Source organism: Rhincodon typus, chromosome 10, assembly GCF_021869965.1.
Source record: "Rhincodon typus isolate 14 chromosome 10, sRhiTyp1.1, whole genome shotgun sequence".
NCBI lineage: Eukaryota > Metazoa > Chordata > Chondrichthyes > Orectolobiformes > Rhincodontidae > Rhincodon > Rhincodon typus.
The window spans coordinates 74,574,152-74,601,251 of record NC_063341.1 but is presented as its reverse complement, the minus strand read 5'-3'; the positions used below and the strand labels follow the sequence as shown (position 1 = coordinate 74,601,251).

Sequence of the window (27,100 nt, the reverse complement as noted above, 5' to 3'; positions counted from 1 at the left end):
AAGGCAGTGACAAACATGCTGGAATGGGTCTTTCTTTTTTGACGAATAATTGGAGTTGGAGATCGTGAAATACAATCCGTGAATCCCAAGGATTGCATTTGGATGCATTCCACAATGATCTCCGAGCGTGAAAATGCTTCTTTGTGCCTATCATAGTGAAATTCTATTCGGCACCATATCTCTATGAGCTTACTCCTACCTCCCGCTGTTAAGCTCTTGTGATCAGCCCCATGCATGTCAGACGCTCTCAGTCATGTGAAGTGTAAAGACTGGATTGGGCCTGTTGCGCAGAATATTCTGTTTCCCATGCTGTCAAAGCTAAGCAACAGAAGGACAACATTCCACAGCAGCGGATCGGGAGCCTTGTATTTCAGAACGACTTTTAAAACTTATTTCACAGGTGTCTCTGGCACCATGTGCTGCCTGTTCATAAACAGCCTTGAGAAGTTTGTGGTAGTGGCTGCCATCTTGAGCTGCCACACTCTTTGAGGCATCTGCAGTGAGCTGGGAGAGAAAGAGCAAATGACAGAGACTCTTGAAATGATGTCAGGGGTGGCACGGTGGCTCAGTGGTTAGCATTGCTGCCTCATAGTACCAGAGACCTGGGTTTGATTCCACAGTCAGGTGACTGTCTGTGTGGAGTTTGCACATTGTCTGCGTGGGTTTCCTCCCACAGTCTAAAGATGTGCAGGCTAAGTGGATTAACCGTGGGAAATGCAAGGTTATGGGAATGGGGTGGGCTGAGTGGGATCCTCTTCAGACAGTCAGCGGGCCAAATGGCCTGCTTCCACACTGTAGGGATTCTATGAGATGAGGAGGGTTGTAAATCAATGGAAACCTTTACCAAAGGGCCTGGTTGTTCAGTATATTCAAGGCTGAGACGGAGTTTTAATCAGTAAGAGGATGAAGGGTTATGTGGAAATGGCAGGAAAGTGGAATTGAAAATGATCATATCAGCCATGATCTCATTGAACGGTGGAGCAGAGTCGATGGGCAGAATGGCTTGCTTCTGCTGTAGTGTCTTATGGTCTAAATTTGACTTTATTCAGAGGAAATCAGAAAATCAAGGGGCGAGTGATGATGCTTCTGGCAGATTCTTTCCACTGTCTGGGGAGACTGCAGTAATAAGTGCTGACATTTGAAGTAATTCGAAGAATTAAAAGAAAGAAAGAAGGATTAAAACAAACAAACAAACAAACAAACAAACAATCTCTTTACACAGCGGACAGTCACAATGTGAAATTCTCTGCCACGACCTGTTCCTGAAACAGAGTCCATTATGCCTTTGGAAAAGGAATCATAGACGCTTATTTGAAAGACAACATTAATGGTTATGGGGAGCAATGTGCAGAGGAATACTGGACAAGGTGATTGAGGAAAAAAATAGCACAGACTAATAATACCAATCGTCCCAGCAAACCGAGGCATATAAATAACAAGTGGGAAATAACACCGACGCTTCACAAGAGGCATACTTACGATGCTACCTCGCAGGTTGACGAAACGTTTGCAACCAAACCCACTGGCTCGGCGAGCAAGTCTACAGCCTCATAGCACAGACTTGCTGGGCCATACGATTTACAATAGAATTTTTTTTTTAACCATTCTGGATCTAGTAGAATACTCAGAAGGAACAGGCTAAATTAAAAATATATGCATACTTCAACTTCAAGAAAGGCATTGAAAAGGGAAGAATTAATACTCACTTCAGTCTGTTTAATGTGCTTTGTTTAATTTTCTTTAATAAAAAAGGGCGTTAGTCCATTTAGTATGAAATAAAACAGTTGAATGAGTTGTGCGTGAACATATTAAAGTGTTTGTTAATAGCACTGCACTGTCAGCCACTGATGAATCAAGGGGCTAGTGGTCATTTCCAAGAAAGACTTGCAATGGTTTCAATAGAGCAGAAAATGGCATAATCCTTAGAAACATTAACATACCGAGGGATCTACAGGTCCACAGTTCCTTGAAAGTGGCAACAGAAGTGGATAAGGTGGCCGAGAAAGCATATGGCATGCATACCTTCTTTGGTGGGGACACAGAGTGTGAACAAAAAGAAAGTTGCTGGAAAAGCTCAGCAGGTCTGGCAGCATCTGTGAAGGAGAAAGCAGAGTTAACGTTTCGGGTCCGGTGACCCTTCCTCAGAACTGATAGTGTCTGGGAAAACATCAGTTTATATTCAGAAAATAGGGAGGTGGTGGGGTAGGGAGTAAACAATAGGATAGAGCCCAGAGAGAGAGAAAGACAGTTGGACAGACAAAGGAGTTGCTAACGATCAGGCTGGGAGGGTGAATAGTTGTTAATGGGGACTGTTAGTGACAAAAACAGGGGGTGTGTAGTGGCAGGCTGTGTGGGGTGCGGGGCTGGGACATGGGAGAGTTTAGACCCTAAAATTATTGAACTCAATATTGAGTCCGGAGGGCTGTAGGGTCCCCAAGCGGAAAATGAGGTGTTGTTCCTCCAGCTTGCGCTGGGCTTCACTGGAACACAGTAGCAAGCCGGAGACAGAGATGTTGGCCAGGGAACAAGGTGGTGCGTTGAAGTGGCAGGCAACAGGTAGTTCAGGGTCTTTTTTGCGAGCAGAACGTAGATGTTCTGTGAAGCGGTCGCCAAGTCTACGCTTCGTTTCCCAAATGTAGAGGAGACCATATTGTGAGCAGCAAATGCAGTAGACTAGATTCTGCGAAGCGCAGGTGAAGGTATGTTTAGGCCCTTGGATACTGGGGAGGGAGGAGGTGAATGGGCAGGTGTTGCACCTTCGCCGGTTACAGGGGAAGGTGCCGTAGGGTTGTGGGGCGGTTTTGGGGGTGAAGGAAGTATGGACCAGGGTGTCCCGGAGGGAACAGTCCCTGCGGAAGGCGGACAAGGGAAGGGAGGGGAATATGTGTCTAGTGGTGGCATCTTGCTGGAGGTGGCGGAAATGGCGTCTGATGATCTTCTGGATGTGGATGCTGGTGGGATGGTAGGTGAGGATAAGGGGAACACAGAAAAAGTTGTTTACTCCCTACCCCACCCACCTCCCTATTTTCTGCATATAAACTGACTTTTTCCCAGCCACCATCAGTTCTTAATGTTAACTCTGTTTTCTCCTTCACAGATGCTGCCAGACCTGCTGAGCTTTTTCCAGCAACTTTGTTTTTGTTCCTGATTTACAGCATCCGCAGTTCTTTTGGTTTTTACACAGAGTATGAAAATTGGCAATGTTTAAAAAAAATTTGTTAACGGGATGGGGGCGTCGCTGACCAGGCAGCATTTATTGCCCATCCCTAATTACCCAGAGGGCAGTTAAGAGTCAACCACATTCCTGTGGGTCTGGAGTCACATGTAGGCCAGACCAGGTAAGGATGGCAATTTCCTTCCCTAAAGGACATTAGTGAAGCAGATATGTATGGACCACATTTGGACTATTGTGTATAATGGTTGTCATAATACCAGAAGGATGCAGAAGCTTTGGAGAAATGGTTTACCGGGACGTTGCCTGATTAGGAGGGCATTATCTATGAGGAGGCAGTGGACAAGCTCAGTTTGTTTCCACTTGAATGTCGGAGGCTGAGGGGGTGACCTGATAGAAATTTACAAAATTATGAGAGGCATGGAGAGAATGGATAGTCGGAGTCTTTTTCCCAGGGTAGAAGTGTCATTTACTACGGGACATAGGTTTAAGGTAAAAGGGGGTAAGTTTAAAGGGGCTGAGAGAGGCAAGTTTTTTTATACAGAGCTTGGTAAGCACCTGGAATGAGCTGCTGGAGGAGGTGGTGGAGGTGGATAAAACAGCAACTTTTAAGGAACACCTTGACAGAGACCTGAATAAGCAGGAAACAGAGGAATATGGCTAGTGTCGGGGCAAAAGTTTTTGAATGTAGAACGGCAACATGTGTCAGCACAGGCTCGGTAGGCCGAAGAACCTTTTACTGTGCAAAAGTCATTTAATGGGATATGGGGGGCATGTCTGGAAATTTCTTACCTATCAGTAATTGAACTGCATTGCTTGCTCAAGCATTGTAGAGGGCAGTTCAGAATCAATAATATCACGGTGGGAGTCATACGTAGGCCAAATTAAATTTCCTTTCCTTTGTTTTATTGGCATCCTTACTGAGATTAGTTTTCAATTCCAGAAATATTCATCTAAATTCCACAGCACTACTACCTTACAGCACCACAGACCTGGGCTTGATTCTAGCCACGGGTGAGTGTCCATGTGGAGTTTGCACATTCTGTGTGGGTTTCCTCCCACTGTCCAAAGATGTGCAGGTTAGGTGGATTGGCGCTGCTAATTTGCCCCATAGTATCCAAGAATGTGGAGGCTAGGGAAATGAAGTGTTATGGGGAAAAGGGCAGGGGAGCAGGATGGGTGGGATATTCTTTACAGGGTTGCTGTGAACAATGGGAGAATGGCCTGCTTCCACCCTGCAGGGATTGTAATCATTAACATGGCATCAGTGTCTCCCTTATGGTCAACCATTCAGCCCATCAAGTCTGCTTCCCATTCAATGAGATCATGGCTGGTCTGATAATCCTCAATTTCACTTTTCCCCCATAACTCTTGATTCCCTTACTGTTTAAAAATCTTTCTATCTCAGCTACGAGCATATCTACCCAGCCCCTGCGATAAAGGATTCCACAGATTCATTACCCTGAGAAGAAATTCGTAATTATCTCTTTCTTAAATAGGTGACCTCTTGTTCTGAGATTGTGGTCTTGGGTCCTAGACTATCACATAAGGGGAAATAATCTCTCTGCACCCACATAGTCAAGCCCTCTAGGAATCTGGTATATTCATCAGCTATTAGAGTCATGTGACAGCAAGAAAGCAGAAATGCCCTATCCTTCTGAATGTCCCACTGGACAATAACAACATGAAGATCAGCCAACACATGGTCATCTGCAACACCAATTAACTACTTCATCCATGCTGTAGTCTTTAGGGTTTTGTGAAAGGGAACAAATGTTTGACTGATCTGTTGGAGTTCTTTGAGGAAGTAACATGTGCTGTGGGTAAAGGGGACCGGGTGGATGTACTGTATTTAGATTTCCAGAAGGCCTTTGATAAAGTGCTACATCCAAGGTAATTGCAGGAAGTAAAGATGCCAAGGCAACATATGGGCATGGATTGAAGGTTGGCTGGTTAACAGGGTACAGACAGTAGGCACAGGTTGGCATGACATAACGAGTGATGTGCTGGAACTAATCTGTTGGCAATTTATATTCCTGATATAGATGTGCGGATGGAAGGTACAGTTGCCAGATTTGCTGATAACACAAAGATAGGTCAGAAGATAAGTTGTGAACAAGACCACAGGAGACAATAATAAGAAAACAGGTTAAGGGAGCGGGCAAAGATATGGCAGATAGAACAATTTGGGAAAATAGGAAACTGTCCATTTTAACAGGAAGATGAAAGGAACTCTTTACCTGAAATGGGCATAGAGTCAGACAGCACATAAGAGGCCCTTCAGCCAATCAAGTCTGTCCCAATGATGGTGGAAGCAGAGCCCTTGAATATTTTGAAGGCGGAGGTAGATAGATTGATAAGCAAGATGAGGGGATAGGTTATCAGGAAGAGGTGGGAATACAGGTTTGAGGCTGGAATCAGATCATCCTCACTCTCATTTAATGGCGAGTAGGCTCGAGGGGCCCCAACAGCCTACTCCTATTCCTTGTTTATTGCTTGACTCACTCACGGCACATTCTCACCAGGGTGGTCAGGCATGTGTCATTATGAAATTGCTCTCTTCTCTATCAATCATGACTCAGTGAAGAACACGCTTATCTCTTGAATAGTAAGGTCGTGAGTTCAAGTCACATTCAAGAGATCAGAGCACAAAGTCGAGGTTGGCACTCGTGTGTAGCCCAAAGGGAGGGATGCACTGCTGGAGGTACCGTCTTTCAGAGAAAATATTAAACTGAGACATGCAGCATCTCGGGTAGATGCAAAAAAACTGAATAAAAGCTGTTCCTGGTGTCCTAGTCCACATATAAGCCTTGCACATATAAACCCCAGGTCCCTCTACTCCTGCAAACATCCTCGGAATTGTACATCTTATTTCGTGGTGTCTTTCAATGTTCTTCCCACCAAAATTCATCACCTCACATGTCTCTGTTGCGAGAAGCAAGCTAAGGATTGCAATGTGCAACGCTAAAGCCTCTTCTTGGCAACACGAGAAAACACAGAACATAGAACAGTACAGCTTAAGAACAGGCACTTCGGCCCACCATGTCTGTGCTGACCATGATGTCAATCTAAACTAAGCCCATCTGGCTGCAAGTGGCCTGTATCCCTCAACAGGCTGGCTCAGTGATTAGCACTGCCGCCTCACAGCATTAGGGACCCAGGTTCGATTCCACCCTCTGGTGACCATCTGGTGACACGTTCTCCCCGTGTCTATGTGGGTTTCTGGCAGGAGCTCTGGTTTCCTCCCACAGTCCAAAGACGTGCAGCTCAGATGGATTAGCCATGCTTAAATTGCCCATAGTGTCCAGTCACGTAGCCACAATATGTGTGGGGTTGCAGGTTTGGGTGGGATGCTCTTCAGACAGTCGATGCAGGGTTGCTGGGCTGAATCTTTCTGTACTGTAGGGACTCTTTTCCCTGCCTGTTCACATGTCCAACAAGCTCACGTTCCTCTGTAAATCCAGGGCCTGAACATGATGTTGCCATGAAAAATAACCTATCCTGAGCACAATTATAGCACTGCTGCCTCACAGCGCCAGGGAGCCGGGTTCAATTCCACCCTCGGGCGACTGTCTGTGTGGAGTTTGCACATTCTCCCCGTGTCTGCGTGGGTTTCCTCCGGGTGGTCTTGTTTCCTCCCACAGTCCAAAGATGTACAGGCTAGGTGGATTGGCCATGCTAAATTGCCCATAGTGTTCAGGGATGTGTAGATTAGATGGGTTATAGGGGGGTGGATCTGGGTGGGATGCTCTGAGGGTCAGTGTGGATTTGTTGGACCGAAGGGCCTGTTTCCACACTGTAGGGGTTCTACGATTCTATGATAGACTCTCCGTTCTAGAATTTATACCGAGTACTTTCAAACAGTTCAAATACCGCATACAACAGAGAAATGAGGGGAAATATGCTCACCTCGAGTGCCTTTAGGACATGGACGCTCCACCATGAGGCCTTGCTGGGTCTGAGGCCAGCCTATTTCCCTGGCATGCGTAGCCCCACAGAATCTCTCCGGAACGGGCAGGAAGCTGGACACGGACGGTGTTTTCGTCCCAGCATCAGGGAGTCCTGGTTTGGGCCCACGGCTGCCCTCTTTGGTGCCTGCTGCCAGCGTGCTGGTGGCGGGTGCTCTCTCTGTGGTGGTCAGGGTTGTGGTCACCACCGTGGTCTTCATGCCAACAGTCGCCAAGGATGTGGTCTCGACGGTGGTGGGTTCTGCAAGATAAACGAACATGTGATAACAACTGTACTTCTTGGCAAGTTGTACCCTTGGATATAGGGAGGAAGAAACACAAAAACTGGGGCAGGCTATTGAGCACCTGGAGCTTGATCTACCATTCAGTTAGAGCTTGCCATTAACTAGATTTAAAAACAAATAGAATAGGAGGCCGTTCAGCCCATTATAACCATGCTAACCCCCCTGCAAGAATTATTGTAGGTCCCATTGCCCTCCCTATTCTCCGTTGCTGTAAATTTCTTTAGCCCCCTTCGCCACTGCTTATTCAATGCACTGTGGAAAACTGCAATTGAATCTGCCTCCACCATGCTCCCAGGCAGCGTATTCCTGAGTGCAAACACTCATGGCGTGGAAAGGTTTCTCCTCCTGCTGCCACTTGTCCTTTTGCCTATCACGTCTCACAAGTTGATGACCCTTCCACCGCTGGGCGCAAGTCTACTCCCTCATGAATTTGAACTTCTCCATCACATCTCCTAGCAACTTTCTCTTTTCCCATTGGGAACAGTCCCAAACTTCTTCAGACTATCCAGGCTGCTGATTCCCCAGTTCCAAGAAGCATTCTCGTGAACCTTTTCTGCACCCTCTCCAAATCCTTCGCACCCGTCATAAAGATTGGTGCATGAAATCAGACCCAATACTCCAGCGAAGGTTAAGGCAAAACAACCTTCTCCAAGAGTTCACTTAAACGGTCTTGCATTGATTTTCCGTGTCTCTATTTATTAAGCCCAGGATGCTATGCATCTTTTTAACTCCTCCCTCAACTGTGCTGCCACTTTAATGATTTGCAAGTCTCAGATCTCTAAGCCCCTTCACTTCCTCTAGAATTCCCCTCAATTCCTCTCAGCACAACTCATCTGCCTATGATCAGAATACTCTTGCTTAACAAAACTACCGCAAGACACAGGTATGGCAGCTCAGTGGTTAGCACTGCTGCCTCACAACACCAGGGACCTTGGGCGACTGTCTGTGTGAAGTTTGCACACTCTCCCCGTATCTGTGTGGATTTTGGCCAGGTGCTCTAGTTTCCTCCCACTGTCCGAAGATGTGCAGGTTAGGTAGATTGGTCATGCTAAATTGCCCATACTGTTCAGGGATGTGTTGGTAAGGTGTGTTAGCCATGGGAAATACAGGGTTACTGGGCTAGGGGAAGGGGGAGTCTGAGTGGGATGCTCTTCGAAGGGTTGGTGTGGACTTGTTGGGTTGAATGGCCTGCTTCCACATTGCAGGGATTCTGTTTAAAAAAAAAATTGGATCAGAACTAGGCCATTCAGCCCACTGAGTCTGCTCTGACTTTCAATGAGATCATAGCTGATCTGACAAATCTCAAACCCACTTTCCTGCCTTTCTCCCCTAACCCTTGACTCCCTTTCAGATTAAGAATCTGCCTGTCTCAGCTTGAATACTTCGCAACCCAACGTCAACCATAAAACACAGCAGCAGAATTAGGCTATTCGGCCCATCGAGCCTGCTCTGCCATTCAACAGCCCTCTGTAGTAAAAAAATTCCACAGATTCGCTACTCTCTAAGAGAAGAAATTCCTCCTCTTCTCTGTTCTAAATGGGCGACCCTTCACTCTGAGATGATGTCCCCTGGCTCTGGACTACCATTCAAGGGGAAGCAATCTCTCTGAATTATCCTGTCAAGCTCCCTAAGAACCTTGCATCTTTCAGTAAGTTCTAAACTCCAATGATTACAGGCTCAACTTACTCAACCTCTCTTCATTAGGCAGTCCCTCTATACCCAGGATCAATATACAACAATTTCAGTTTTGAAATTTTGAATGGTTGGCACCCCTAGCCACACCAGGCTCAACAGGTATTGTGGGAGGTTGAGTTCCAGAATTTACACCACTCGTTTCATGAAGGTGCGTATTCATACATCACTGCCGAATGACCTATCTGCAATTTTACAACATGCAAAGAAGGACAAACAGTAGGCTCTACAGCCTGCTCCATCATTCAATAAGATCACTGGCTGATCTGAATTTTGATCCCAACTTTACATCCCCACATACCCCCAATAATCTTTCATCACTGGCTAGGAATGCATTTACTGCCCATCCCTAATTTCCCAGGGAGCAATTTAGAGTCAACCACATTGCTGAGGGTCTGGAGTCACATGTGGACCAGACCAGGTAAGGATGGCAGATTTCCTTCCCTAAAGGACATTAGTCAACCAGATGGGTTTTTGCGACAATCAACAATGGATTGATGGCTACCATTTGACTCTTAATTCCAGATTTTTTTTTATTGGATTTAAATTCCACCATCTGCCATGGTGAGATTTGAACTCAGGTCCACACAACATTACCTGGATCTCTGGATTAACAGTCCAGCAATAATACCATTAGGCCAATGCCTCCATGGCTTAAGAATCTATCTCGCTTTGCCCTAAAATATTTAAACATTCTGCATTCACTGCCTTCTGAGGAAGGGAATTCCAAAAACTCGCAACCCTCTGACAGAGAATAAATGTTTCCTGATCTCTGCGTTAGATTCGTAAATGATGACACCCTCGTTCGAGGTCCTCCCACACATAACCCCCTTGTTCTGGGCTCCCCCTTTCCCAGAAATGGCTTCTATCTCCCCTCAAATCTTTTAATCGTCTTAAACTCCTCAATTAGACCAGTCCTTCATTTCTGACATTTTCGGGGATATAAGGCCCGTTTGTACAAGTTAACTCATAAACACACGGATATATTAAAAGAAAAGTATTTAACAGATAAGTATTATTTGCTTTCAACAGCAAAGGGATTATGATTCATACTAGACATAAGGTTGATTGAAGGCCTTTCCACCTTATAGTCACTACACTCATTGAGTGTGGATCAAAACAGTCATTATATTTCTGCTAGCAATAAGCAGATGTGAAAATTGAAGAATGCATGGCTTGGAAATGTGCTGTACTTGAGAAGCTTTCAATTTTCATAATGTTTCAGTAACTTAACGCAGTGCCTTGCAAGAAAATAATTAATGTAACATCTTGCACCCACTCCCCTGCAGTCATTTGTGCTCAGAGTTGGTGAGTAAAGCTGATTAAATTTTCAAAGAGCCCTTCTCATATTCTCACAGTCAGAGAATTCCCTGGCTTTCCAGAGAATCCTCCTTGAACTGCAAGGCTGTCGAATGATTCCAATCGCAGCTTCCCAATACAATCAAAGCCCCATCTAAGACCCGCCTGTGTGCAGTGTCTCTAAGCACGGTGATAATCTCAGCTTGCTGAATCCACCAATAAACACTGGGGCATCTTTGCAAATGTATTCCACCACATGAGTTTACCACAGGAACTGTCACCCAGATTTTCAGTGGAAGAATTTGTTTTTGCACCCACCTACACCTTTCATTTATCTCCTAACACCACGCCTCAAATGCTTCCAGCAAACAGCACCAATGTCATTCCTACACACCAGCCCCTGTCTCATGTAACCCAATCAAAATACACTGATATTCCTTTCTCCTGTCTCTGCTTATTTGGTTTCCCTTTAAATCTGTCTATTACATCTTGGAGACAGGAGGCGATGGCCTAGTGGTGCTATCATTAGGCTACTATTCCAGCTAATGGCTTGGGGATTCCAGGTTCATAACCTGCCATGACAGGTGTTGGAAGTAATAAAAGTGTGGAATGAAGGGTCTAAGGGTGATTGCTGTCAGGGGGAAATCCCATCTGGTTTACAAGGGAACTTTAGGAAAGGATGTCTGTTGTCCACACAAACTCTTTTCCACAAACAGCAGTTAATGAAGTACCAGTTGTTAACTTTAAATCTGAGATAGAATTTTTGTTGGGCAAAGGTCTGAAGCAATATGGACCCAAGGCAGGTAAATGGAGTTAGGTCACTGATTAGCCAGGATTTGACGGAGGGTGAGGCAGGCTCGAGGGGCTGAATGGCCTACTCCTGTTCCGATGCTGTCCTTACCTGGGACTGCGAAGCAATGTGTTTGCCTATTAACTATTGTCTGACCACAGCAGCTGAGCTGACCAGCAATGCTCACCTACACCAGATGAATGAATTTCAGAAGGATCACCGTATCCACACTCTGTAGTTAAGAATGTCATATCCTCATGAATGTACAACTGGATTGATTAATGACTATCTTTGATTTATGTTGCTGATTTTACATTTCTCCACAAGATATCTTTATATCTACCCCATTAACCACCTTGCAGAAGCCGAATATCTGAAATAAAAACAGAAAGTTGCTGGGGAAACTCAGCAGGTCTTCCAGCATCTGTGGAGAAAAAACAGAGTTAACATTTCAAGTCCAGTATGAGTGCTCCTCAAGGTGATGAAATGCCTTTCAGTAGGTTTAGGATTTTACAGCATTCTGTTGAGTCACCTCTCAGTCATCACTTTTCAGCTCAGCCTTATTTCTTTTCCTGGGTACTTTTAACTTCTCAGTTTTACAATGTTCCTTATAAAATATTTTCTTTGCATCTTTTTCCCCCAAAGCTTCTCTATCATCTTTTATAATATGGAGATTAAGGCGACACACAGTACTCTGCGCGGACTCTAGGTTCAATTCAAACTTTCTCTGATTCTATTCCTCTCTAGAAGTGCACCAGTGCTTGCTTTGCATTTTGTTTGGCCTTGATGTGATAAAACAGGATCTTATTAGAATCCCAACGGTGTGGCAGCAGGCCATTTGGCCCATCATGTGCACACCAACCCTCTGAACAGCATCCCACCCAGATCTGTAACCCTGCATTCCCCATGGGTAATCCACCTAACCTATACATCCCTGGACACTATGGACAATTTCCCACTGCCATTCCACTTAACCTGCAAATCTTTGGACTGTGGGAAGTAACCCACGCAGACAAAGGAGGAAAGAGCAAACTCTACACAGACAGTTGTCCGAGGCTGGAATTGAACCCAAGTCTCTGGCGCTGTGAGATAGCAGTGCTAACCACTGTGCCACCCCTGCCAACCTTCACTGTTACATTTAATGATATGAACATTTGAACCTCTGCAACCCGCCACTTTCACATTTCAATCTCTCTAACTACAGACGACTGACATTAGAGCTCAGACTAGCAGACCCACAGGTTCAGGGCGAGAGATGGGAGACCCACGGACACTGTGAAATGCAGTCACCAGAGATAGAGAGAGAACGATTCTGTTTGCTGTACTCACGCAGCACAAGTATTTTTCTGTGAGGAGCTGGCAGTGAAGAGGGGTTTTCGTTGCCCAGAGGGTCTCCGAAATTGGCACTTGGTCAACATCGGGTTGTCGCTGTGTCCTCAAGAACAGATTTGTTACCTGTCCCTTTATCTTGTAGGTGGCACCACATGAATGACTACACTTCAGGATGAGGTAGAGTTCTGTGTCACTGTCCTTCAGGAATGCCTTAGAGTGTGTGTTGTTGAGATGTATTAGAGTGCACCGGGAATACCAAAAAGTAGAACAACAGGATTATTTTTCTCAAAGAGCAGAACATTGAGCAGGCACTAGAATTATGAAGTGCTTTGATAAAAGTACTTCCACAGGGAAGGAGTGAATGATGAAAAACTGTTAATTGTACATTAATCGAGTGTCAAATGTTTTATAACTATGGACATTGACAGAACATTTACTTGTGCACTGACATACAAATGCTGACCGATACCCTGGTGGTTTGAACATGGAGCTGCCTGCTTGTAATATCTACCTCTGTAAATAAAAGCTCTTAAGTGTCCCAAGATTAACTCATTGCATGATTATTTCCTCATCTCATTTGGCGCCTGTACCCACACCTTATTCTACACATATTTCCTCAACTCGTATTATGTCTCCATTCATACCCCATTCTTCAGCTGCTTCCATACGTCATTTTTTGACTGTATCCACATTTCTTTCCATGACTATTAACACAGTTCATTCTACACCTGTATCCACATCTTGTTTCTTGCTGGTTTCCTCACCTCATCCTACAACTGTATCTCCATTTCACTCTTTGCCTGTATCCTCACCTCATTTCATTTCCTTAATTCGTGCTACCCCGATCCATGTCTGATTCTGTGCTTGCTTCCACACTTCATTCCATGCGTGTTTTTTGACTTCAGTTGGCTGTATGATTGGTTTGCAATATAGAATGACACCAACAACATGGTTTCCATCGCCATAAGGCTGAGGTTACCATGAAGGTCCCTCCTTCTCAACCTTTCCCCTCCCTTGATGTGACCCTCAGGTTAAACCACCAAGAGAGAAGCCCTGTGATCCAGGAGGACTATGGGAACTTTACCTATCCCTACTCCTCATTCCTTGCCTATCTCCATGTAGCAAAATGTCTCCTTTCAGCCAAATATGTTTTCTCAATGATCCCCCCATCCCTGGTTGAACAGCCCAGATTTCTCGCAGTTCAGTCATCCTCCACCTCACCCCAGCTCCTGTCCTTCATGTACAATCCTGTAGAACCCGCATGGAGATTGTTGAATCATGAAAGGCATTCCAGCCAAATAGGGATCTTCTCTTCACTAGCCATTTGCAGACAGCAATCAGGAGGAGATACTTTGGGTGAGTTTGACAAACCAGCAACGAGAGGGTGACAAAGTCACAGACCCTCTTCCTGAGCGGCTCTGTGCGACATCAAGACATCAAATGTGAACTGCCAAGCCATTTTGTCGGGTCTTAATTGCTTCTTAGCAAAACAGAAACACGCAGACTACTCCCTTGCTCTGAAGTTGTTGCTTGGCTCAACATTGCAAGCTTGACATTTTAATAGCTTTCCTTCTGTTACCATAGCAACCCGCTTGTTGCTAGCCAGGCTAATTTCCCTGCATTATCTACTGACTAACACTGGCAGACTGATAATCCACCAGAAATCTGCTCCCATTGGTCCTAATCATTGCAACTGCAATAGAGCCCCTCAAACAGAATGTGAACCATCTTAATTTGTCCGCTGTTCAAAAGGCTTAGTATGAAAGGGTGCCTAATGTCCCACTTATTTCTGCTTGGTTGGTACTGTCATCCTGCCACTATCAGACATCTCAAACACCAGAAATAAATCAAGCCTTCAATACATGCCTGTGTTTTTTATGAAAGGGTTCATTCCCTAAAATGTTTGCTCCAGAGTTCCACAACTAAGTGATGGCTGATATTTCACACCCTACCAACTCCTCCAAAAATCCCATTCCTTCCTTCGCGCCGTTCCCCTGAAAACCCTTGTCAAATTCCCTTTGATTAAAACGCAACCCATATTTTCAGCCCAGAAACTGTTTTGATTTTCGGCTCAATTAAAGTCCATCAAAAAAAAAGTTCCAGTCTCGAGGGAGTCAAAATAATTGTTGCTGAATCAGTTCTGGTTGACCAAGGTTGGACCTATTAAACCTATCATGAGGTATTATATAGCCCGAATATCAAACTCTCTGGAGCTAATTAGCAGATCTTTATGGTAATAAAGTTATGTTAAGAGCGTTGACTAAGTTGCCAACAAAGCTGATTAGACGCAATATTGTCACTTCAGTGGGTCATACTTAAAAAAAAATAAGTTGCCTATTTACGACTGAGATGAGGAAACCTTTTCTTTCCCACAGGCTCTTTGGAATTCCCTTTGTCAAAAAGCACTGGATGTAGAATCTTTAAATATTTTAAAAGCAGAGGTAGATAGCAGTGGCTCAGTGGCTAGCACTGTTGCCTCACAGTCCAGAGACCCGGGTTCGGTTCCGTCCTCGGTAACTGTCTGTGTCGAGTTTGCACATTCTCCCCGTGTCTGTGTGGGTTTCCTTCGCGTGCCCCAGTTTCCTCCGACAATCCAAAGATGTGCAAGCTAGGTGGATTGGCCATGCAAAATTGCCCATAGTATTGAGGGATGTGTAGCTTAGGTGGGTTACAGGGGGAACGGGTCAGGGCGGGATGCTCCAAGGGTCGGTGTGGACTTGTTGGTCCGTAGGGCCTGTTTCCAAATTGTAGGGATTCTAATGAAAAGATAGCATCTTGATTACCAAGGGGATGAAAGATTATCGGGGATATGCAGGAATGTACAGTTAAAGTTGAAATTTACCATGATCTTTAAGAATGGTGAGCAGGCTTGAAAGGCCGAGTGGCCTACTCTTCATAGTATCCCTTGGGTGTGGAAACAGGCCATTTGGCACATCGAGTCCACACCGACCCTCTGAAGAGCATCCCACCCCCTACTCTATCCCTGTAACCCTGCATTTCCCAGGGCTAATCCACCTAGCTTGCACACAATACGGCAATTCAGCATGGCCAATCCACCTAACTTTGTTTTTATTCATTCATTTCCTTTGTCAAAAAGCAGTGGATGTCACTGGCTAGGCAGCATTTATTGCCCATCCCCAATTGCCCAGAGGGCAGTTCAGAGTCAACTACATTGCTGTGGGTCTGGAGTCACACATCACCCAGACCAGGTAAGGACGGCAATTTCCTTCCCTAAAGGACATTCCTGAACCAGATGCGTTTTTCCGACAATTGGCAATGGATTCATTGTCATCATTAGACTCTGAATTCCAGATATTTATTGAATTCAAATTCCACCATCTGCTGTGGTGGGATTCGACCGTGGGTCCCCAGAGCGTTATCTGGGTCTCTGGATTAACAGTCCAGCAATAATACCACTAGGCCATCACCTCCCCAATCTTTGTACTGTAGGAGGAAACCAGGGGACTCAGAGGAAACCAACACAGACAGGCAGAGAACATGCAAACTCCACAGTCACCCAAGAGTGGAATCAAACCTGGGTCGCTGGTGCTGTGAAGCAGCAGTGCTAACCACTGAGTCACTACTTTTGTTCCTTGTGAGCACAAACTTAACACTCTTTCTTAGACTGGTGTGCTGGTACATTCAAAAAGTGCCAAGTTCTGATGTTCTCCTTTGAAATGTCAAAAGTGAGATTGTGAAATTGTTGAGGTGAATCGATAAATTCGACAAAGTCAAAGTAAAATTATAACTGAGTCCTTGTAACTGTCAGGTTCAAAAGAAGAAACTGAAAAGAGTGCTGGGCTCCGTGGTTGTGTGGACAGTTAATCCAGAAACAGGAGTTCAAAATCTCAGCACAGCCAGTTTAAATTTAAGCCTCCATTTAAGGAATTGAATAAACAAGGAATCAAAAATCTAGTTCCCACGTCTAAGTTACTGCGATCTCCAACTGGTCTTCTGCAGCGTTGGGAATCTGCTGTTCTCACCTGGTCTGGTCCAATGGTCACTCCAGACCCACCACAACGTGGCAAGCCCCTCTTAAATGCCCTACCAAGGTGTTCAATGGTCAAGAGATTAGTTCACTCCCACCTTCTCAGGGACAATAAACGCTGGCTCTGCCAGGGATGCCCCCAATCTTCTGAGTGAATAGCAACAGTCACCACAGTGCTACTTTCTCAGCAGACAGAGGGAGAGAGACATAGAACTGATGCTGAGGTCACCACACCTAAAGTGAGGTTCAGAAGGTGGGACCTCAGTCCATCTGAGAATTGAACCCGTGCTGTTGGTATCACTCTGCTTGACAAACCAGCCGTTCAGCCAACTGAGCTAACCAACAATCCAAGCTTGCAGATGATGGCCATTTTGAAGTCATTTAGATTCATGTCTCCCCGCACCGTCATGTCTTATTATGCACTCTCCTGAGGAATAATCATCTGAGATGTCTGATTTTCAGTTATCTGATTAATAATCTCGTACACTTAGTAAACAAGAAATCTATTCTCCCCTGAGACAACAGCAGAAGGCAATTCCTTGAAGAAAGCCGAATTTCAGTGACACATTTTATACACAGTAATTAATCAAAAATGCAATAAAAGCTATCTCTCAATGTCTTGCAAATGTTTCTAATCATCCTGGGCCCTTTCTATTGCTATATTAACTGAATAGAATAGCTTGATTTAGATAATTAGCTTGAATTCCAGGATAAAAATATTTTAACTAGCCAACATGCTTTTTTTTGAAATTATAATGACTGAAATTATCTATGAGAGAAATGAGACCTGAATCAGAAACTGGATTAAAATGGTCCAACATTAAGATATCATTCTTCAAAACGAATCATTTAAAGGCTAACATCTAATCACAATTTTTAAATTTTGGATTGCACCAAATATTCTCATACTTTTCTAAATATAGATGCACAGTTTACAGATAAGGACAATGCGATGTACTTCCATAAAATTATTCCAAACTTCCATAACCTTGTTGTCCCCATTCAGTTCAGGTCACTGTCTTCCAGTGTCCCTGATGGCTCAGTGGGAATTTGGATCTAATTCATCAATAGTTGACCAAGCCACATTTATTCACACACAAAAACAAGAAGAGGCCACTCAGCCCTTCAAACCATTCCACATTCAGGCCGATCTGTATCTTAGTACCACACGCTTCTCACCCAACAAGAATCCAGTGTTTGAAATTCTCAGTTGGTCCCCTTGCCTCAAATGGTGGCTCAGTGGTTAGCACAGCTCCCTCACAGCACTACGGACCAAGGTTCAATTCCATTCCCAGGCAACTGTCTGTGTGGACTGTGTACATTCTCCCCGTGTCTGTGTGGATTTCCACCCACAGTCCAAAGATGTGCAGGTTAGGTGGATTGGCCGTGCTAAATTGCCCATAATGTTCAGGAATGTGCAGGTTAGGGGGATTAGCCATAGGGAAATACAGGGATAGGTCAGGGGGCTGGGTCTAGGTACAATACTCTGTGGAGGGGTGATGTGGACTCAAAGGACCAAATAGCCTGCTTCCACACTGAAAGGATTCTAAAGCAATAATTTTGGGAAGAGGGGGTTTCGGGGAGAGCAGCTCCAGACTTCCACAAGAGTCCTCCTACTCTTCTGTTCCCCTCTCCTTCGTAGGTCTACTCAGAAATGGCCGAACCATTCCATTTGATGACAAGTCCCCCTTCCTGCTTGGGGAGGTTTCCCACAAATTTATGGGGAAGGAGCGGGAGATTGTCTTTAGGTAATAATGCTCTCGGATACAATGAGCCCCTACTTGCACCGTAAAACTTCTGCGATTCTGATTTCCTTATTGGATTTATTCTTGACAGTTTTATGCTGGTAACCCCTAGTTTTGGATTCCCCAACCAGCAGAATGAGCTTCTCTACTCAAGATTAGCAAAGTATATCATGACAAGCAAATAAACTATAACACAGACGATGACAGGAAAAACACCCTGAGTACTGAAAACCTGAAATAATGTCAATAAATGTTGAAAAATGGAGCAGTTTTGTCAACATCTTTCACATATAAATTCAGCTGACCATTTCAGGGTGAATCTCACATCAGGTCCGGCAGATAAAATAAGATCTTTGTTGAAATTAAGGTAACGGACAAATCTATTGCTCTTCTATCCACAGCCACCAGCACCCCTCAATTTTTATCTATCATTTTACCCTCCTTTCTTCACTGTATTTATCCCAGCACGGTAGCACAGTGGTTAGCACTGCTGCCTCACAGCGCCAGGGACCTGGGTTCGATTCCACTCTTGGGCGACTGTCTGTGTAGAGTTTGCACATTCTCCCTGTGTCTGCATGGGTTTCCTCCGGGTGCTCTGGTTTCCTCGTGCAGGCCAGGTGGATTGGCCATGCTAAATTGCCCATAGTGTTCAGGGATGTGTAGATTAGGTGGGTTATAGGGGGAAGAGTCTGGGTGGGATGCTCTGAGGTTCAATGTGAACTTGTAGGGCCGAAGGGCCTGTTTCCACACTGCAGGGATTCTCTGATCCCCACTGTGAATATTGAGGAAATAGGTTTGTTCATCAATGTCTAGGTTTCCAATCTTTTCCACATGAAATCAGAGCAGAAACAGGTCATTTGGCCCATCAAATCTGTTCCGACATCCAATGAGATCATCCTCAACTCCACTCTCCTGCCTTTTCCCCATAATCAATGATTCCCTTACTGATTAAAAATCTGTCTCTCTCTCTCAGCCTTGAAAATACTTATTGACTCAGTCTCTACAGCCTTTTGCATAAGGAATTTCACAGATTCATTACCCTCAGAAAAGAAATTCTTCACTGTCTCTGACCCCTTATTCTGAGATTATCTCCTAGACCATCCCACATCCTTTCCACATCTACCTTGTCAAGTCTCCTATGAATTGTGTTGGGTTCAATAAGATCTCCCCGATTTCTTCTTTATCCCAATGAACAGAGGCCCAAACTACTTGATCTCTCTTCATGAAAGAGACAGTCCTTCCGTACCTGGTGTAAGTCTAGTGAAGTTTCCCCACACTGCTCCCAATGCCAGTGTATTTTTCCTGAGATAAGGGGTCAAGAACTGTTCACAGTATTCCAGCTGTGGTCTGAACAGCACTTTTCATAGCTTCAGCAAAACCTCTGTGCTTTTATGCTCCATTCCCTTTTAAATAAAAGCTAACATCCCATTTGCCTTCCCTAGTACCACTGAAAATAAATGTTAGCATTTTCTGATCCATGGAAGTGCACTCGTAAATCTCTTTGTTCCCTAACTTTCTCCAGTCTTTTTCCACTTAAGTAAAATTCAGCTCCTCTATTCTTCTTGCCAAAGTGCATAACTTTACATTTCTCCAAATTATATTCCAACTGCCAAGATTTTGCTCGACCTGCCTAAATCCCTTTGCAGGGATATTCCCAACATTCACTGTTCCAAGGTTTGTCTGCTTTTGCATTCCCTTCCTGAATTTTTTTTTCCCCACATCTCCTAAGGTATAAACCATACTCTCTTTCTTTCTCTATCTGGCTCTTCCCATTTGGTTCCAACCTTTTACCATCTCTGCCCCCCTCCACACGCCCAACACTTGCATTCTGCTATCTACCATTGATACCTGTGGCTGAATTAAGTTGTGGGGCTGCTCACGATGTATGCTCATATCAGAAACAACAGCTTATCGCTATCAGGAAAGACCTTCAGAGAAAGGGTTTCCAGTGTCAACAGAAAGAGGTTTGGAAGGGTGAAGAGGTAGTGACAGACCAACATTTAACTTTGCAAATTACAACATGTATATTGTTGTAAATAGGGATCGTCTCAGGGAGACAACACAGTGTGGAGCTGGACGAACACAGTAGGCCGGGCAGCATCAGAGGAGCAGGAAAGTTGACTTTTCGGGTTGGGACCCTTCTACAGAAACCACCGCTTGGCAGAACAGATTCCCCCTTGTTACATTGGCTCCCAACTTCCTTCTTATTTTGGTTTCACTTGAAATCTGCGATTTCTGAAGAAGGATCCTGACCCGAAATCCTGCTCCTCTGAAGCTGCCTGGCCTGCTGTGTTCCTCCAGCTCCACAATGTGTTATCTCTTGACTCCAGCATCGGCAGTTCTTACTATCTCATGGAGAACTACACTGCCTAACTCAGACTAGTCATGCTGAGTTTAAAGACGTAGAGTGTATAAGTGCGCTCGACCTGTGAGTAGAGGAACTATGCTTTCAGACAGGAAAAAAAAAGACTCCAGTAAAATTATATTAAAGCCAATTGTTTCAACTATTGTTTTACATATCAGTATACATTCTTTTCCCAATACTGTGTACATCCAATGTGGCAGGATATCCTGACTCCGGACCATTTGCCAGTTCTTTGTTCAGATGTTGTGGATTTAGCAGTGGTGCTATTTATTAACTCAGGCACATTGCTCCTTTCTTGGCTGCTGGTTTTATTTTAAGTCATTCCAGTAACCGTTAGGAAGCCAAATCAGTCCAGTCTGAAATCCTGCCACCATGAAATGCAGACTGGAGACAGGAATCTGGACTGAGAGGAATCTGGATTCCGCTATGTAGTTTCCATTTGATTTGATTCAGTTTTGTAAAAGAAATTGATGAAAGGCAGGTCTGTCCAATAAATGGCCCATCAGACTAGAACAGGTGGCAACCCCCTGGGCAGGGGCAGAAGCAATGGACAATGTGAGGAAAACTGGCAAATACAGTGCCATTTTTTTAAAATTTAATTTTGAGTTGGATACTGGCTTACTTGGTGACTAAGGAGATATATTGGCAGCTTACAGACAGACGCGTGTGCCTTGCAGAGGTCAGATTTCAGATGATGCCAGTCCTGATCTGACCTCCAGAGCATACACTAACCCACTGCCATCCTCCCCTTATGAGCTCATTTCTCTTCCTCCATCAGTGCCATGCTGTGTCATGTTTCTCGTGTGTCTCTCACTCTACCCACCACTTGGCAGAACAGGTTCCTCCTCGTTACATTGGCTCCCAACTTCTTTCTGATTTTGGTTTCACGCGAAATCTGCCTCAGAGTTAATTTGCCTTCATCCCTAGCAATCTTGGAGAAATGACAGCCTTAGATACATATAAGCTGTCCAATCTTCGAGTCAAGAATGTCAGTGAAATGAGAACTGATCCATTTCTGTGACTAGTCGGTGTTTGACTGCATTTGGAATATTGTGAGCAGTTTTGGGCCCTGCATCTAAGGAAGGGATGTGCTGGCATTGGAGCACATTCAGAGGAAGTTCACAAGAATGATCCTCGGGATGAATGGGTTGTCATATGAGGAGTGGTTAAGGACTCCCGGTTCCGTACACAATGAAGTTTAGAAGGATGAAGGAGGATCTGATTTAAACTCAGAGAATACAAAAGAGACCTGAACAGAGTGAAAGCGGAGAACATATTTCCTTTAGTAGGAGACCAGGGCTCGATGGCACAACCTCAGAATGAAGGGATGACCCATTCGAACTTAAATGAGGTGGAATTTCTTCAGCCAGAGGGTGGTGAATCTGTGAAACTCAATGTCACAGAGGGTTGTGGAGGCCAAGTCATCGAGTGTATTTGAGACAGAGATAAGTTCTTGAATAGTGAGGGGATCAAGGGTTACAGGGAGAAGGCAGGAAAATGGAGTTGAGAAATATATCAGCCATGATCAAATGGCTGAGCAGACTCGATGGGCCTAATGGTCTAATCCTGTTCCTATATCTTATGGTTTTATAGCCTTATTTCTCCTTAATCTCCGTCCAACAACATTCCAGCATAGAAAGAAGGCACTGAGCCTTTGTTTCTATCCTGGAGCCAGCTACATATTTGAGCTGAGATAGTAGGAACTGCAGATGCTGGAGAATCTGAGATAACAAGGTGTAGAGCTGGATGAACACAGCAGGCCAAGCAGCATCAGAGGAGCAGGAAGGCTGACGTTTCGGGCCCAGACCCTTCTTCAGAAATGGGGGAAGGGAAGGGCGTTCTGAAATAAATAGGGAGAGGGGGGGAGGCGGATAGAAGATGGATAGAGGAGAAGATAGGTGGAGAGGAGACAGACAGGTCTGTCTCCATTTTTCTGAAGAAGGGTCTAGGCCCGAAACGTCAGCCTTCCTGCTCCTCTGATGCTGCTTGGCCTGCTGTGTTCATCCAGCTCCACACCTTGTTATCTCTACATATTTGAGCCACTTATTTTTGTATCTGGCATACAGATAGTTCTGGAAAAGATTCACCCTGGACTCAAAACATTAACGTTATTTCTCTCTCTATCCTGCTGGCTTCTCTAACACTCTGTTTTCGAGTGATGAGCAAATAAAGCAGAAGTGACGTGAGCAAAAATTTTTCTCACACAGTGAGCAGACTGGGTACGGAACATACTGGGGTCTGAATGGTGGAGCAGGTTCAACGCAAGCATTCAGGAGGGCAGTGATTTTTAGATAGCAATGGCATGCAGGGATATGGGGAAAAGGCAGGAGATTGGCGCTAGACAAGAGGAGAGATCCAATGTCCAGATAACAAAGCCCATGCAGACACGGTGAGCTGTAATAATTCCGTGATGCTGTTTGCTACTGACAAGTACAGTGTTTCAAAACCAGCAACATCAGGATTGGGACTTTGTCAGATTTTGGATCTTGTCAGGTTTCAGAGTCGGTTCAGAAAGGTTCATAGGTCGCTTGGAGCTCAGATCATTTGTTGCTCATGCTTAATTGCCCAAGAAAAGATGATGAGCGGCATTGTTGCTGACCGAGCCATTCCACTGTGCTCCAGCTTGAATAGACACACCCCTCAACCACTTTCACAGGCCCCTGTCCAACCTCACTCTTGTTGGTCTCCCTTCCTATCCCTCTCTCATGCATTAAAACCCTCCACAAAGTTGTCACTTTGAGGCTTGCGGCAAAGATCAATCCTGCTGCCTTCAATTATTCCCTGCAGGAAAATATCACACTTGTTCAAATATCTGTCTGCACTCTCTTTATGACCATTTCAAACAGATGTCATCAACTGCCCAAACAGGAGCAACAGTTATTTTTCTGATTCACCCTTTATAATAAACCTCTTAAAATCTCTGCTCCAGTGAGCAATGGTCCCAAATGTTTCATAGAATCTCTATCGTGTGGAAGCAGGCCATTCAGCCCATCAGTTCCGCACTGACCCTCCAAAGAGCATCCCAACCAGACCCTTACCCCCTACCCTATCCCCATGGCTAATCCACCTACCCTGCACACCCCTTCTGGCCAATCCAGCTAACCTGCATGTCTACCCCAGGGAAAGTTGTCTCCCCCACTCTCTGTTGCACCTTCTTGTCGGGTGACAGTCAACGCAACTGCTGATGTGGAGTGAGAAAGCATAGGATCCCGAAAGAGCAGATAGAAGCCATTTGGCCCATCAAGTCTGCACTGACCTCCAAAGAGCATCACGCCGAGACCCACAACCCACCTGAACCCTGTAACCCTGCATTTACCATGATTAACCCACGTTAGCCTGCACATCCCAGAATGCTACGGGGCAATTTAGCATGGAGTTAGATGTAGTTCTAATGGCTAAAGAAATCAAAAGTTTGGGGAGAAAATGGAAACAGGATATTGAGTTGGATGACCAGCTGTGATCATACTGAATGGCAGAACAGGCTTGAGGACCTACTCCTGTTCCTATTTTCTAAGTATTACGGAGCATGACAACTCACTGTGTAGAGAGACTGTCTATTTACATTGATTAATCCAGACAAACAGGAGGGTTATGTCAATATACAATGCTTTTCTTTCATAACTGTTATAATAATAATGGAGATGATAAGATCACACCTTTCAAATCTGCGAGCTTTATAAATAAATTTACATAAAAAGACATCTCTCTTCAGAAACAAGAGAGTTGAAACGAAAGGTCGGGCATGAGAAGCTCTAGGCTCTTACCTTGGGCTGGATCGGGAGGTCCGAACTCCAGAGCGTACCTCAGGATGAAGTAGTTATTCCACACGTACAGCATGTTGTCCCGTGGGTTGTAATCCACAGCTGCTACGTGCTGGTAGGGATTGGGAAAGGGAATGTCAACGTACTCCTCTCGCCTCAGGTTGGTGTTGTACGTGTAGTCTATCGAGTTCTTGCCTGTCTCGCTCTCGTTCTCCTCGTACACCGAGCGCACGACGTACAGGACGCCGCAGATCATGAAGGCGTTGGAGGCTGACCTTTTGTCGTACGAGGTGTACCAGGTGCCCTCGAAGCGCAGAGTGTAAGGGTTCAGCTGGCTGACCACCATCATGCCGTTGTTCTGCTCGGTGGCGTAGATGACCCACAGGCCGTTCTCGTCCACCGCCAGGTCGATGTCTGACTTGCCGCCCCAGCGGTAGGGGGAGGTGTCGTGGTAGTTGGCGCTGGCGATGATGGCCTCCCCGCTTTTGATCCGAGTCCTTAGGTCATACTTGACAATGTTCCTCGTCCGCTCCTTATTGAAGAAGACCGCCCCGTCATAGACCACAAACCCGGTGCCGTCGACGCGGTGGGGCAACTTGTAAGTGGTCGTGTGGCGCCCAGAGACAAAGTCACTTAGTGTGGCGTACTCCATCAGGGTGTCTGTGCGATACGGTGTCCACGGCATGTAATAAATCTTGTCCCCAGCCTGCAGGGGGTCCTTACACCAGGCACCAGATTGCTGCTCAGCCTCAGTGATGTAGGCTGACTCCACAACCCCTTTCAGAGTCCCAGGGCAAACAAAAACTAACATGGAGGAGTGAGAAAGGAAACAAAAAAAAACAGAAATCAATTGACATCTGGAACGCACAACAGATTGACAAACAACTGCTTGTATTTCTTTTCTTTGAAAATGGCACCTTGCATCTGAAAAAAATTAACCATTTTCCCAACACCAAAATATCGTAAATACATTTGTGCATTGTTCGGTTCAGAAGCAAAACTGGAGGGAAGGGAGAGTGACAGGAAATCACGGGGAGAGCAAGGTGATGGGAGAAATGAAGGGGATTGCTGGGGAGGTTAAAGGTGGCAGATCGAGGAGAGAGTAGTTGATGGGGAGGGCAAGGTGAGGCAAGGAGGGTGAAGGGTTTTACACCAGAAAACTGGAGCTGGAAAGCAGAGTAGAGAGCAAAAAGATGACAGAAGCTTTGCATGAGGTGAACACTGCTAAACCAAAGGCATGCTATGGAGAAAGATCTGGAAGCCAGGCAGATGATGCCGACTGACACAACAAAGCATTTATGGGTGTGAGGAGGAGATTTCCACCAGTAGACCAGCAACTGCTCCCACCACCTTGTGACTGTGTCATCTGGCTACCTCAATGAGACACAACCTGACCCAACATCCTCTACATTGAGTGCCTGTTCCAGTCCCATTTCCCTTGAGGAACCAGAAGATGCAAGGAGGTGCTGGGGGAAAGGGCAAGGAAGAGGAGAGAAGGGGAAGGAGTCAACATGAGGTTCAATAGAGTCTAGCAACCATAAGCCACAAAAAAAACAAAGATCTGGCTTTGGGACTTTGTCATGTTATTTACCTTTTTGCTCCACTTCTATTTTAAGCATTGGAAGAGAGAATGAAACAAGAGTGCGAGAGAAAAAGAAGAGAGATTAACATGGTTCATCCATCATTGTCAGGTCCGCCATACTTCAACACAAATGTCGAGACAGGACGTGTTAAACTGGCACAGCACCTTCATTCTTGTTAAACCCAGCCACCAGCACCTGCATTCTTATAGCACACTGAGCGGGTTTTATCACCCATTGAGCTTAGGCAGACGGCTGTGGGTGACGTTAGACGTATAATAGAAAATGTCTTGTGATGGTTATGGTTTCAAAACTGGTAACATCAACGAATTTTTGCAGCATCACTTTGCACAGCAAGAACTCCATTAACTAGACAAACTCATAACCAATACCAATTCACTATGTCACCACTGATGGATGTACGTTCTCAATGTAATAGTCCCAACTTCCCTTAGTGAACAAGCTCTTCAGCCTTAAGTGCAATTGAAATCTAACCAATTTGGTTTCCCTTTCAGCTGATTGACTAGCTTTGGATTAATTCATCAGGTATTCACTTCTTATTTGGAAAGGCTGGTGTAGCTAATAGCTTTCTTGTGGCAGTGCAGTGCATTTCTCAAATCATGGGAGATGGAAATTAAGTCCAACTGAAAAAAGAGAGTCAAGTTAATGCAAGGTCACAGTATTGATAACATCCTCTCCTTTTGTTTTCTATAGAACAAGTTTAACGATTTGACGACTGAGGTTGGCTAGTATTTGCAATTCAAATGATAGAAGCCATGATCAAAGCTGTTCTCCTCCATATATTCTCCCCCCGCGGATGAAAAGCAAGCTGGTGTCAACAGGGGTCAGGAACCTGCACCAAGCAAAATCCATTGTTTTCAACTGACCAGAATACATCAGGCATTTCGAAAAAACGCCTCAGCTAGCAAGTCTGGGGAACAGTCAAAGACTTTGGAATCACTCAAACGTGTGCATCTCAGTGGAAAAGCAGAAAAACTTAAAATGCATTTAAAACTGAAACATAATTTGAAAAGTTATTCTCGTCTTAATGGTGCCAGGTTGCAGTGAGTTACAGCTCCATGTGGCATCCCTGCACCACTGTATATATATACACACACACACAC

At 45.0% G+C, this 27,100-nt stretch overlaps 1 protein-coding gene across 1 annotated transcript in view; it reads right to left on the bottom strand.

Annotated features, from left to right (window-relative positions):
- adgrl2a (adhesion G protein-coupled receptor L2a) overlaps positions 1-27,100 on the bottom strand; it is a 272,885-nt gene that overhangs the window by 112,113 nt on the left and 133,672 nt on the right. The window contains exons 3-4 of the mRNA XM_048601555.1: positions 24,400-25,200; positions 7,082-7,381 (exon numbers count right to left, since the gene is read on the bottom strand). Coding sequence (XP_048457512.1) covers positions 7,082-7,381; positions 24,400-25,200 — 1,101 coding nt within the window. The remainder of the gene's footprint in view (positions 1-7,081; positions 7,382-24,399; positions 25,201-27,100) is intronic.